The 12,302-nt window shown below is 41.3% G+C and overlaps 1 protein-coding gene across 1 annotated transcript in view; it reads left to right on the top strand.

Moving 5' to 3' along the window:
• The window catches only part of Capza1 (capping actin protein of muscle Z-line subunit alpha 1), a 31,547-nt gene that overhangs the window by 5,862 nt on the left and 13,383 nt on the right, over positions 1–12,302 (top strand). The window contains exons 2-5 of the mRNA XM_036189610.1: positions 5,954–6,017; positions 8,063–8,114; positions 10,955–11,018; positions 11,769–11,975. Of these exons, the coding sequence (XP_036045503.1) occupies positions 5,954–6,017; positions 8,063–8,114; positions 10,955–11,018; positions 11,769–11,975 (387 nt within the window). The remainder of the gene's footprint in view (positions 1–5,953; positions 6,018–8,062; positions 8,115–10,954; positions 11,019–11,768; positions 11,976–12,302) is intronic.

Here is a 12,302-nt window from a genome sequence, read left to right as displayed (position 1 = left end):
TGCACCTGGTGTTTCCAAGTTCTTGGCATCTTATCTTCCAGGAATTGAAATAAGTACATGAAGATCTGCAAAGGAAGAAAACTTAATTAAAAAAAACAAAACCATCATACAAATCAGAAAGAAATATAATCACTCTTTACCGCTGGCCACTGGAATGTGAATGAATACTCAAGGGCTCCAGGTTACTGCCTGAGGCTGCTTTTATGGTTTCTGAAGTAGGGAGGAGTTTGGGTACTAAGGGGTGGGTCTAATTGGTTCCCTGTTTGATTGACAGTCTTGGGTTATATAAGTCTTTGATCACCAGTGTGTCCCATCCCATGATACATTTGATTTTTTTCACATCCCCAATTATAGCCATAAGGTGGTAAATAGATTTTCCCCAAAAGTTCATTTAGAGGTCACAGTTTACATTATTGGAAACATACACCCAAAACTAGTTAGGTCAGATATCTGTCAGCTTTCTGTCTTCCTTCCTGTGACGTTCTGGAAGGGAAATTTTTGATGATTTGTCTAAGGGAGAAAAAAAACTTAATTGGAATGAGTGGAAGTCCTACTTGGCTAACAGGTTGCTAGGTGGGCTTTTAGAAGAGGGATGTGTGTGTGTGCCTAGCACATTCAGGTTAAGGGCCTTAGGTTGTCAAGTGTGTTGATACAAAAGGATTATGTGCGGGGCTGTGGTGACACACACCTTTAATCCCAGCACTTGGGAGGCAGAGCCAGGCGGATCTCTGTGAGTTCGAGACCAGCCTGAGCTACAGAGTGAGATCCACAACAGACACCAAAGCTACACAGAGAAACCCTGTCTTTGGGCGGGGGGGTGGAGGGGGGGGGGTGTGCGACACAACTGGGTAGGGGGATTGTGTGTAGGTCAGGCATGCCTGTAATCCCTGCTCTCTGGAGGCAGAGGCAGGGAGATCTTTGAAAGTTCAAGGCCAGGCTAGTTTACATACCAAGTTCCAGGCCAGCAGTGGCTACATAGTCCTGTTTCAAACAAAACAACACACACAAACTCTCTCTCTCTCTCTCTCTCTCTCTCTCTCTCTCTCTCTCTCTCTCTCTCTCTCTCACACACACACACACACACACACACACACACACACACACACACACACACACACACGTTCGAGCCAAACCGAGTTCCGGGTTGCAAAGCTATTCCTTCTGTTTGTCTGCCTCCTCTTCATCATCAAAGCTCTGCAACTTCGCCTTTCTCTTCATCTGTTCCTTCATTTTTCTACTTCTTTCGGTACTGAAGATTGAACACGGCCCTGTGACTGCCAAGGAAGCAACCTTCCACCGAGTTGTATCTCCAGCCCAAGAGACCCTTTTTCCTTTGTTGTTTTGGTTTTGTTTTTGTTTGCTTGTTTCTTTTGTTTTTATGTGCATTGGTGTTTTGCCTGCATGTATGTCTGTTCGATCCCCTAGAACTGGAGTTACAGACAGTTGTGAGCTGCCATGTGGGTGCTGGGAATTGAATCCAGTGCTCTCCAGCCCCTTTTCTTTAGTTTTTTTGGAGATGAGGTCTCATGTATCCCAGATCTCATGTAGCTGACTTGGAACTTGTTGTATAAAAGCATGGTCCTTCTGCCTCCACCTCACAAATGCGGGGGTCTAGACATTTCACTACCACATCCTACCTCTACTTTTCACTTAACCGGTCCACATTCCTTCTAGCATTGTTTTCTTTGGGGGCCCTTTATTTTTCATTGTGTGTGTAGCTGTATGTTTGGCAAGCATTCCACCACTGAGATATATATATTATATATATCTAATCTCATTTTTTTGTAGTTTCTTTTGCTTATTTTGTTTTTAATTTCTTTTTACATTGTGTGTGTTTCTCTGTGTGTGTGTGTGTGTCTGTGTGTAAGCTTGTGGCAGTCAGAGGAGACAAATTTGCAGGATGTTGGTTTTCTCCTTTCACTGTGTGAGTTACAGAGATTGAATTGGAGTCAGCAGAACAAGTGCCCTTTCCTATTGAGCCACCTCCCTGCCCTTTTGTTTGCTGGGTACAGCCACTAGGAAACCTAGTGGGCTCCAACAACTTTAAGTTTTCCTGTTGGTGCTTTAAATTTTTTTTGTTTGTTTATTTTCTTTTTTAAAGATTTATTTATTTATTTATTGTGTATACAGTGTCCTATTTGTATGTATGCCTGCACACCAGAAGAGGGCACCAGATGTCATTACAGATGGTTGTGAGCCACCATGTGGTTGCTGGGAATTGAACTCAGGACCTCTTAACCAGTGCTCTTAACCTCTGAGCCATTTCTCCAGCCCTGTTTGTTTATTTTCTTTTCTCCCTCCCCCCGCCCCGTGCTTTAGTTTTTTAAATATTTTATTTACTCGTTCAGTATGGATTTGCTTGAATGTGTACTTGCACATGCAGAAGTTAGCAGACAGTTTGAGAGAGTTAGATCTCAGCTTCCACCATGTAGATTCTGAATGCCCAGACTGATCTCAGATCATCAGGCTTGGCAACAAGTGCCTCTACCCACTGAGCCATCTTGCTGGCTCCCATATAGGTGTAAGTGGTGTACTAGTGCACTCAGTGTCCAGCTTATTTTCAGAGGACTTGTGAGAATGACTCGGAGGCCTGTAAGATAACCCCGTGGGTAATCTTGTACTTGTGTACAGGCCTGAGAACTTGAGTTCTTCCCTGGATCCCGCAAGGGGAAGGGAAGAACAAACCTTGGACAGTTGTCTCCTCACCTCCCTCCATATCCCTTTCATGACACGTGCATACCTGTGCATATACACAGAGAAAATGGCCGGACTTCGATGTGACCGTAAAGAACTTAAAATCGTGTGAAGTGTGCTAATGGGAAATAGGACCTGCCTTACCTGTTAGTAATCAATCGTCTTTGCTCCTCCTCTGTGATTCTAACATCTTCCTGTGTGGCACAGTAAGAATTGAGGCAGTTTTGTTGCCTTTCTTCCAAAGCATACTAGAACTATCCTGAGGAATGGATTCCTTTGAGGTTAGGCCTTGCCTTAGTCACCTTTTCTCTTGCTATGACTAAATGAGACACCATGACCAAAAGGAAGTTGGGGAGGAAAAGGTTTATTTTGCTTATGCTTTCACATCACCATTCTTCATTGAAGGAAGTCAGACCAAAAACCTAGAGGAGACAGGAGCTAATGCAGAAACCATGGAAGAATGCTGTTCACTGGCTGGGTCCTCATGGCTTGCTTCTCCTGCTTTTTTTATGCCAGCCCAGGGATGGTACCATTCACCATGGGCAGGGCCCTCCATCATCAATCATTAATAAAGAAAATACCCTACAGGCTTTCCTATAGCCTTGTCTTATGGAGGCATTTTCTCAGTTGAGGTTCTTTTCTATTTGATGACTAACTTATGTCAGGTTTACAAAAAACTAGCCAGCACAGGGCACCTAATTATCACTGTGTCTGCCATAATTTTATTAATATTAAGTATCTGTATGAAGATATTGTCAAATGGCAAATAGAAACACACCTAGAAGGACCCCAGGAATAAGGAGGAAAGGACCTAGACAGACTTAGAGCATATAATTGAGGGATTGCTAGCTTTATTCTATTTAGGCTAAGCTATAGCAAAATCAGCATTTATTCTCAGAATATAGCATTGAGAATGAACACTGAGCTAGTAGTCCCAGTGTCTCACACCTGTGATCCCAGAACTGGCTGAAGCAGGAGTTCAAGGCCAGTATGAGCTACATACTGAGTTTGAGGCCAGACTGGGCTATATAAGGTCCCATCTCAGCCCCTTCTCCTCCACCCCACAGAACCTCCAAAAAAGAGAGGCCCTGTGGCACTAAAGGTAACCTGCTTCTGCCTTTACGTTTACTCAAAAGATAAGGTATTCATGCTGGGCATGGTGGCACATGCCTGTATTTTATCCCAGCACCTGGAAGGTGGAGGCAGGTAGGTGGATCTCAGGGAGTTTGAGGCCAGCCTGGTCTACAGAGTGAGCCAGAGCTGTGTAGAGAGACCCTGTCTCAAAAAAAAAAGTAAAGTGCTTGCACTCTGATTAAAGCAGCAAGTCTAGCCTTGACCTTAAAAGAACTAGAGACAGGCTATAGGCAAAGTGAACAGGGAAGCTGAATGGAGCACCAAACAAGAATAGTTAGTATCCTCTTAGGGATAATTGTATATACATAATAGGAATTTACTAAAAATCAGGACAGTGAAAACTTGGGAAAGTCAAAATAATTATCTGAACAGCAAACTTGGCATAGCTGAAGAGGATGTTAGTGAAATGAAAAATGGAACTTCCCAAAGCATAAAATGAAAGTTAAATATAGAAGAAGAAATGAGATGCAGGATAGATTCTGACATTCTAGCATTAATTTATAGTAACTGATCATGAGGGAAGGAGGGCTATGAAGGACAGAAGAGGGAGGCCACAATGAGTAATAGAAGAAAATTTCTCCATAATGCTTTAGGCCTCTAATGCAGAGTTGAGTAGTACAAATGATAGGAGTCAACTCTGTCCAGACTTTAAAAACTATGTGGGTTGCTTTAGAATTCTAACCAGTTATCAGGTCAAGGAAACTTTCTCTGTTACTTCCAAACCCAGTAATTTGTTGGATTCTAAGGTATTAAGTGCTGAGTTTTATCATTTGTTTTCCAATAAGATTTGGGATGATCATATGACTTTGCTCTTTTTAATTTGTAAGTCACATCATTAGTACTAAACCTTGCATTTAGGTAATTGGTATTTTGTAAACCAATGTTACCTGTCCTGACTGCCTGGTCCCAAATAACCGAATCAGAGGCTGAACATGAATTATAAATGCTTGGCCAATAGCTCAAGCTTGTTACTAGCTAACTGTTACACTTACATTAACCCATATTTGTATTTATGCTTTACCATGTGGCTCACGGCTTGTTACCTTATTTTTTACACATTCTGCTTGCCTGGTGGCTGGCTGGTGTCTCTCTAACACACACACACACACACACACACACACACACACACACGTTTTTTAAAATTCAAAATGACTGTTAGCACATATATTCATATATTTAAAAATATACCTATATTGATAGAAACAACTTTGGGATTTTTTTGTAGAAAGAAAACCTAAAGGCTTCTCAACAGTAAAGCTTTAAATAAATTTATTTCAAGAGATAGTCTAGGCAGGGAAAGTAGCCCAGTTGGTAGAGTATTTGCTTAGTGTGCATAAAGCCCTGAGTTATATCTCAGCACCACAAAGAACTGGCTGTGTACACCTATAATCCTAGTACAGGGAGGGTTAGGCAAGAGCAGCTATATTGCAAGTTTGAGCCATCCTGAGCTACAAGATACCTTGTTGCAAAAACAAGCAGCTGGAGAGATGGTTCAGCAGGGAAGTCTTTGCGGCTCTTGCAGAGGGTCAGAGATGCATTGCTGGTTATAGGTGACTTACAGTTGCCTGTAGCTCCAGCTCTGATGATGCCCTCTTCTGGCCTCTATAAACCACTAGAATGTACAGGCACATATACAGACACATGCACATATTAATAAATCTTTAAAACAGACCATCACTGGTGCTGGAAAGATGGATCCGTGGTTAAGAGCACCGACCGCCCTTCCAGAGAACTGGCATTTGATTCCCAGCACCCACATGTCATCTCATAGCTGTCTGTAACTCCAGTTCTAGGGATATGACACCTTATCTGGCCTCTGTGGGCACTGCATGTGTGTGATGCACAAACACACGTGCAGGCAAAATACCCATACACATAAAATAAAAGTGAAGGGGAATTTTTTTATTTGAAATCACAAATTTGCATTTACATGTTTGTTTGTTTGTCTTGTTGGGCTGCTTTTTCGGGAGTTGAGGGGAGAGGTCGATACAGTCTTACTGTACACCTCAAACACAAGATCTTCCTAGTTGTGCCTCTTAAGTGCTAGGATTAGACAATGCCCAGCTATACCCAGCTGTTTGTTTCTCTTCACAGTACACTTAATATACATTTTATTTTTCTTTAGGTACGCATAGCTGCTAAATTCATCACCCATGCACCCCCTGGGGAGTTTAATGAAGTATTCAATGGTAAGTAAAGATTAATATTGAGCTGTTCTAAGTCTTCCTTAATTATTGTTATTATTTAGCGCCCTCCCCCCCCCTTTTTCTTTCTTTTTAAAATTTTGTTCCATTTACTTACTTGGGAGGGGGGCAACTTGTGAGAGTCAGTTCTTCTACCACATGGGTCCTGGGAACTGAATTGAGGTCCTCAAGCCTTGAAGCAAGCTCTCAACTTTCTCAGGCATCCCACCAGCCCTTTCTCTTTTTAAATATTGGTCTTTTGTGGCCCAGGCTGGCCTTGAACTCTTGAGTGCTGGAACATAGGTGTACATCAACATGCCTAGCTGTGAGTGCTTGCTGTCAACTGATTCATAATGACCTGTTAGAACTTTGCTAAAGAAATCAACATTTAGAAACATTGAAATAATTTGTTGAAGGCTACTCACCTGCTAAATGTAAAAGTTAGGATTCAGCTTTAGGTTTGATTCAAATACTTACTTTTGCCTAGTCCATTAGTTAGGATCCCACTGTCAGGTAAGGAAAGACTCAAGGTGGCTGGCTGGAATAGTGGCTCACACCTGCAGTCCCAGCACTAGGGAGGCGGAAGGAGGAGGGTTGCTGCAAGTTCCAGTACAGCCTGGACCAACGACTGTCGTCTCAAAACTGAAAAATAGCTTCATGTTTAGGAAGAATGACAGTAAACTGGCCTTTTAATTCTCTTACTTTTTGATTCCTCCTATGTCTTTAGTTTTCTCGCAATAACTAAAAGCTTCTGTTCTCACTGCCTTTCTCAAGAAGGCCCATACTGGGTTGGGGATTTAGCTCAGTGGTAGGCACAAGGCCCTGGGTTCGATCCTCAGTTCCACAAAACAAAACAAAGAAGGCCCATACTGAAGGACATTTCCCAGGACTAATGAGGCTGAACTGAATCTATCTGAAGTTATTAAAGTTTCAGATTTAGCCAGGCAGTGGTAGCACACTTTAATCCCAACACTTGGGAGGCAGAAGCAGACAGATCTCTGAGTTCAAGGCCAACCTGATCTACAGAGCAAGTTCTACTATGGCCAGGGCTACAGAGAGAAACCCTGTCTCAAAAAAGAAAAGAAAAGAAAAGATCAGATTCAGCCAGAAATGGTGGCCCATGCTTGTAATCCCAGTACCCAAGAGGCTGAACCAGGAGAATTACTCTAGTTTCACGCTAGCCTAAGGTACAGAATGAGCCTTTGTTTCAAAAACAAAAACTAGAAAAATTATTAAATAAATGTACAGATTCGCCTTTATCATCCCCTCAAGATTTTCATCTACTAGATATTAGGTGGGTGTGGTGGTGCATACCTGTAATCCCAGCACTTGGGATGCTGAGCCAGGATGATTACAAATTCAGGGAAACCTGGATTACCTAGTGAGACCTGGTCTCAAAAACCAAACTCAAAATATAAAAAGAAGTCTTAGTTTTCCATGGTTCATCTATGCTAGGTATGGTGGCTCACACCTGTAATCCCAGGAGTTGGGAGGTGGAGGCAGGATGATCAAGAGTTCAAAGTCTCAGCCTTAGGCAGCATACTAAGTTTGAGGTCAGCTCAGTCTAGAGCAGACCCAGTCTCAAATAAATAAACAAAATTTTCCTAAGGTTCTGGGATATAGCTCAGTTGGTAGAGGGCTTACTTAGCATTCACAAAACCCTAGGTTCATTCCCTACCACAGCATAAATTAGGCATGGTGATAAGAAGGTCAAGGTTATCGGTAGCTACTACATAGTGAGGGAGTCTGAAGCCAACCTGAGTTTGAGATCCTATCAAGAGAAAGGGAAGGGGGGAACAGGGGGAAAGATAAATAAACTCCTTGAGAGTTTTTGTTGGATAATGATAACACACATAATTCTAACATAATTCTATAGGAACCTGTGGACATCAGTGTCCATTACTTATTAGCATGTTTAGAATTTCCATACATGGAGTATACCTGAATACTCATCTTGCAAGCCCTGAATTTTAAAAATATATTCTAGAAAATGGACTAACATTTCTTGAGTTTGTTCTCTACTCAATGTATTTCAATACTTTCTTCCTTAGATGTCCGGCTACTACTTAATAATGACAATCTCCTCAGGGAAGGGGCAGCACAGTAAGTACCTCTTAAGCCCATGGTTGGGAATACAGCTCATTAACAGAGAGCTTGACTAGGGGTGAGTGTGTGTGTGTGTGTGTGTGTGTGTGTGTGTGTGTGTGAGTGTGTGTGTGTGAGTGTGTGTGTGAGTGTGTGTGTGTGAGTGTGGGTGTGTGTGTGTGTGTGTGAGTGTGTGTGTGTGTGTGTGTGTGTGTGTGAGTGTGTGTGTGTATGTATGTGAGTGTGTGTGTATGTGTGTGTGCACGTGCGTGCGTGTGTGAGTGTGTGTGAGTGTGTGTGTGCGCGCGCGTGCGTGTGTGTGTGTGTGAGTGTGTGTGCGTGTGTGTGCGCGCGTGTGTGTGTGTGTGTGTGTGTGTGTGTGTGTGTGTGTGTGTGTGTGTGTGTGTGTGAGTGTGTGTGAGTGTGTGTTGCTCAGTACAGTTCAGCACTGCAAACCAACAATCTCATTCAGCCCACTTACATGTTCTGTCATTGGATAAACTGTGGTGACATAAACTGGGACCATGAAAACCTAGTTTGAGACACTTCAAACTAAAGCAGTTAGTCTCTGTCTTAGTGACTTCAAAAAGAATTTGTTTGTTTGTTTGTTTGTTTTGGCTAACAGTTTTATTGGTCCATAGTCCGTGGCCCTATTGATTCTGGCCCAAGGTTAGATCGAGCATCATGGTGTCACAAACATGTAATAGAGATTTCTTACTTAATGGCAAACAGAAAGCACAGACAGGCAAGGCCTGGGACAAGATACAGCCCCTAAAGACACACATCTTTTTCCGCTAGGGCTTGTCTCTTTATGTTTCTAGAGCCTCCTAAAATCATTGCCAGCTGGGGACCAGACCTTCCAAACCAAGCCCAGACAGTCTCTTTCACTATAGAAAAGTGTTTTAAGAGCTGTTACCTAGGAAACAGTTGAGGACTGTTTGTGGTAATGTTTCATAGCCAAACCATAAGTCTTCTTTACTTTTATTTTTCTCTCTTTTTAAAATTTATTTTTGGTAGAAGAAACAGAGCAGGTTTTAGACTAACAAGATAAGTGAGATGTCACACACAAGAAAATCGTATTTTCAAGTCCTCTTTGTCATCAAGAGCACAGTGGTGGGGCTTATTTGGTTTGGGGTTTTTGTCTTGCTTGTTGCTTCTTCTTCTAGAGTCAGATATAAAACAGTGTGACTTTCAAGAGCCCGTGTTATCTGGCTTTTGCTCTGTTCTTCCCAAAGTTCCTTTTCAGTTACTGTCTACCCAACTGGCCCAAAGTCTCTTTGTAAAGAGGAGACCTGATTGGATATTGCTGGAAAGAAGTGGGCTGTGGGAAGGCAAGAACATGTCGATGCAAAACATATAACTATCATACAGTTATTTTGGTGTGCCATATAATTGGTTTGACTTTGTTACCTAGTAAACACCATCTGCCCTGTCTGTGCGGCTTTTAGGACTAGATTCTGTTGATCTAGGTTTTTCTAGACCACCGCTGTAATTTCTCATCATTACTGATACCCTAAATACAATTCACCTAGGAGACTGAGGCACACGTTGAAGATACTCTGTATATCACTTGCCAGATTACTACTGATACTAGGGTGGAATGCCACTCCAAAGTGCTTGAAGGCAACTCTGGTAGTGCAAGCCTATAATCTCAGACTTTGGTTGGTGAAAACAGGAGGATTGACATGTGTTCAAGGCTAGCCTGGGCTACAGATTGAAACTCTAACTCAATGTTTCTCAGCCTTCCTAATGTTTTGACTCTTTAATATAGTTCCTTATGTTGCGGTGACTCCCAACCATAAACTTATTTTTATTGCCTTTATTTTCATTGCTACTTCATAACTGTAATTTTGCTACTGTTATAAATCATAATATAAATATCTGATATGCAGATGGTCTTAGGTGACCCCTGTGAAAAGGTCATCTGTCCTCCCACCCCCTTCCAAAGGGTTCCTGACCCATAGGTTGAGAAATGCTGCTCTAACTCAAAATAAATGCATTAATTGCCCAGATTTCTAATTAGGACTGGTTATGTTGATATGTAGTTCAGATGCTTCTGTGGTTTTAATTACAATGACAGACACTAAAGGGTGTGTGTGTGTGTGTGTGTGTGTGTGTGTGTGTGTGTGTGTGTTCGTTCGTTCGTTCGTTCAAATTAGAGATTTCAGGTTTTGGGAGAACTTTTCAAAGAATAATTTTCCTGTGCCCAAACAAACAATCTGATTTTTCCCCCTATGGGGATGCAAAGCTCACTTTATTTCTGGAATGACACGCTCCAGTCTCTTGGTCAGGCTCTTTCTGGTGCCTAGTACATGCTGTTTCAGCAATCCTCACCATCATTATTGCTTCCTTTATAAACTGAAGGAGGCTTTATTATAGCTGGGTATAAAATATACATAGATAATGCATTAGATCAGCCTAGGATTTACCTTCTTTCCTATATTTTGGCACCAGTGCTTCTAACCATAGCACCATTCCCTGATAGTGCCTAACACTTCTGGTGTAAGTAGGATGTTATAGGTCTCATTGAAGAGTGAATTTCATTTTGAGTGAAATGACATTGTTAAGAGTGTTAAGCAGAGAATGACATGTAAGACTTAAGGTTTAGAATAGTCACCAGCTATGTATTGTGATGTAAGGAGCAAAGGCTGAATGACGACAAGACAGCAGTTGAGAGACATGTCATTAGAGTAGAAGCAGTGGGCATGGGGAGTCAGATTCCAGTTACTTTCCATAGAACCGGTGGGTTGGATGTGAAGTGTCAGAGGAAGAAAAGCTAAGGATGATTCCAAAGTTTTGGATAAGTAGCTGGTAAAATGGAGATATTATTTATTTTTTCAATTTTTTTTTTTAAATAGTGCATTTGCCCAGTATAACATGGATCAGTTCACACCTGTGAAGATAGAAGGCTATGATGACCAGGTAATAACTGCTAGTTAAATAGTTAGTTAGCCTGTTAGATAATCAGATAGTCTGTGCTTGGCAGGTGGTAGAGATGTAGATGCCATCAGCAGATAGTAAGTTGGTTGCCAAATATATTTATGTCTTGTGTTTTAAAATAGTCTATATATTAGGAAATGTTTCCTCTTTCTGGTTCTATTAGGTGTTTTTTTAATGGAAAAAAAAAGAATGCCATTGACTTGATATGGAGCTCAGTCATACGCTGTGCATTTGCAACCCCTGGGTTCCAGAGAGGTACAAAGACAGAGTCTGACAAAATACCAGGAGACAGAAAATGTGGACTAGTTTCAGTTACTCAGGAACTGAGTAGTTAGGAGACAGAGGTGAGAAAAAGATTGCATTTAGTGCATCTTTGAACTGTGTAGCTGGATTACTTAAGTGCTCACAGTAATACAATGGCCCTGAAAAGTTTCATATAGTATGTGAAAATGAATACATGAAAGTTGGTATTATAGCTAGGAAGAAATACACACATGGATAATACATTAGATAGAAATCAAAAAATAAAGGGAGGAGAAAAGTTTGTCTATAAATGTAGTATTTTTGTAAGAATAAAGATGCTATTTGGTTTAAAAGTCAATATGGAAAAGAAAAGAAATAAAAAGTTAACTGTCCTAGGATGTTTATTATTATTCCTTTTTGCAAAATATGATAAGAATTGTCTTTTTTTTTTAAATAGAGTTAATCATATTTGTAATTCTTCTCTGGAAGGTCTTAATTACAGAGCATGGTGACCTTGGTAACAGCAGATTTTTAGATCCAAGAAACAAAATTTCCTTTAAGTTTGATCATTTACGGAAAGAAGCAAGTGACCCCCAGCCAGAAGATGTGGACGGAGGCTTGAAGTCTTGGAGAGAATCCTGTGACAGTGCTTTAAGGGCCTATGTGAAAGACCATTATTCCAACGGCTTCTGCACTGTTAAGTATCTGCCTTTCCTCCCGAACTGTGGGACTCATTTGTCTTACATTCACCTTACCCTTTTGAAGCTTTGGCCACCAGACCTCACCTCTTTTCTCTTGGTTATGATAACTTCCCTAAGTCATTTCTGTAGGAATATATGAATATATGAAAAATTCTTTCTTAGGTTTGATTTTATTATTTTTAATCATATATAAATGAGGGCAGGGGTTGCATGTGAGTACAAGTGCCCTTGGAAGCCAAAGGTATTTGACTCCCTGAAGATGCAGTTACAAGTGTTTGTGAGCCACCTGATAGGGATCCTGGAGACTGAAGCCAGGTCCTCT

This window comes from Onychomys torridus, chromosome 6 (genome assembly GCF_903995425.1).
Source record: "Onychomys torridus chromosome 6, mOncTor1.1, whole genome shotgun sequence".
Classification (NCBI taxonomy): Eukaryota; Metazoa; Chordata; class Mammalia; order Rodentia; family Cricetidae; genus Onychomys; species Onychomys torridus.
Note: the sequence above shows the minus strand (reverse complement) of the source record. Positions and strands in the feature narration are given on the sequence as shown.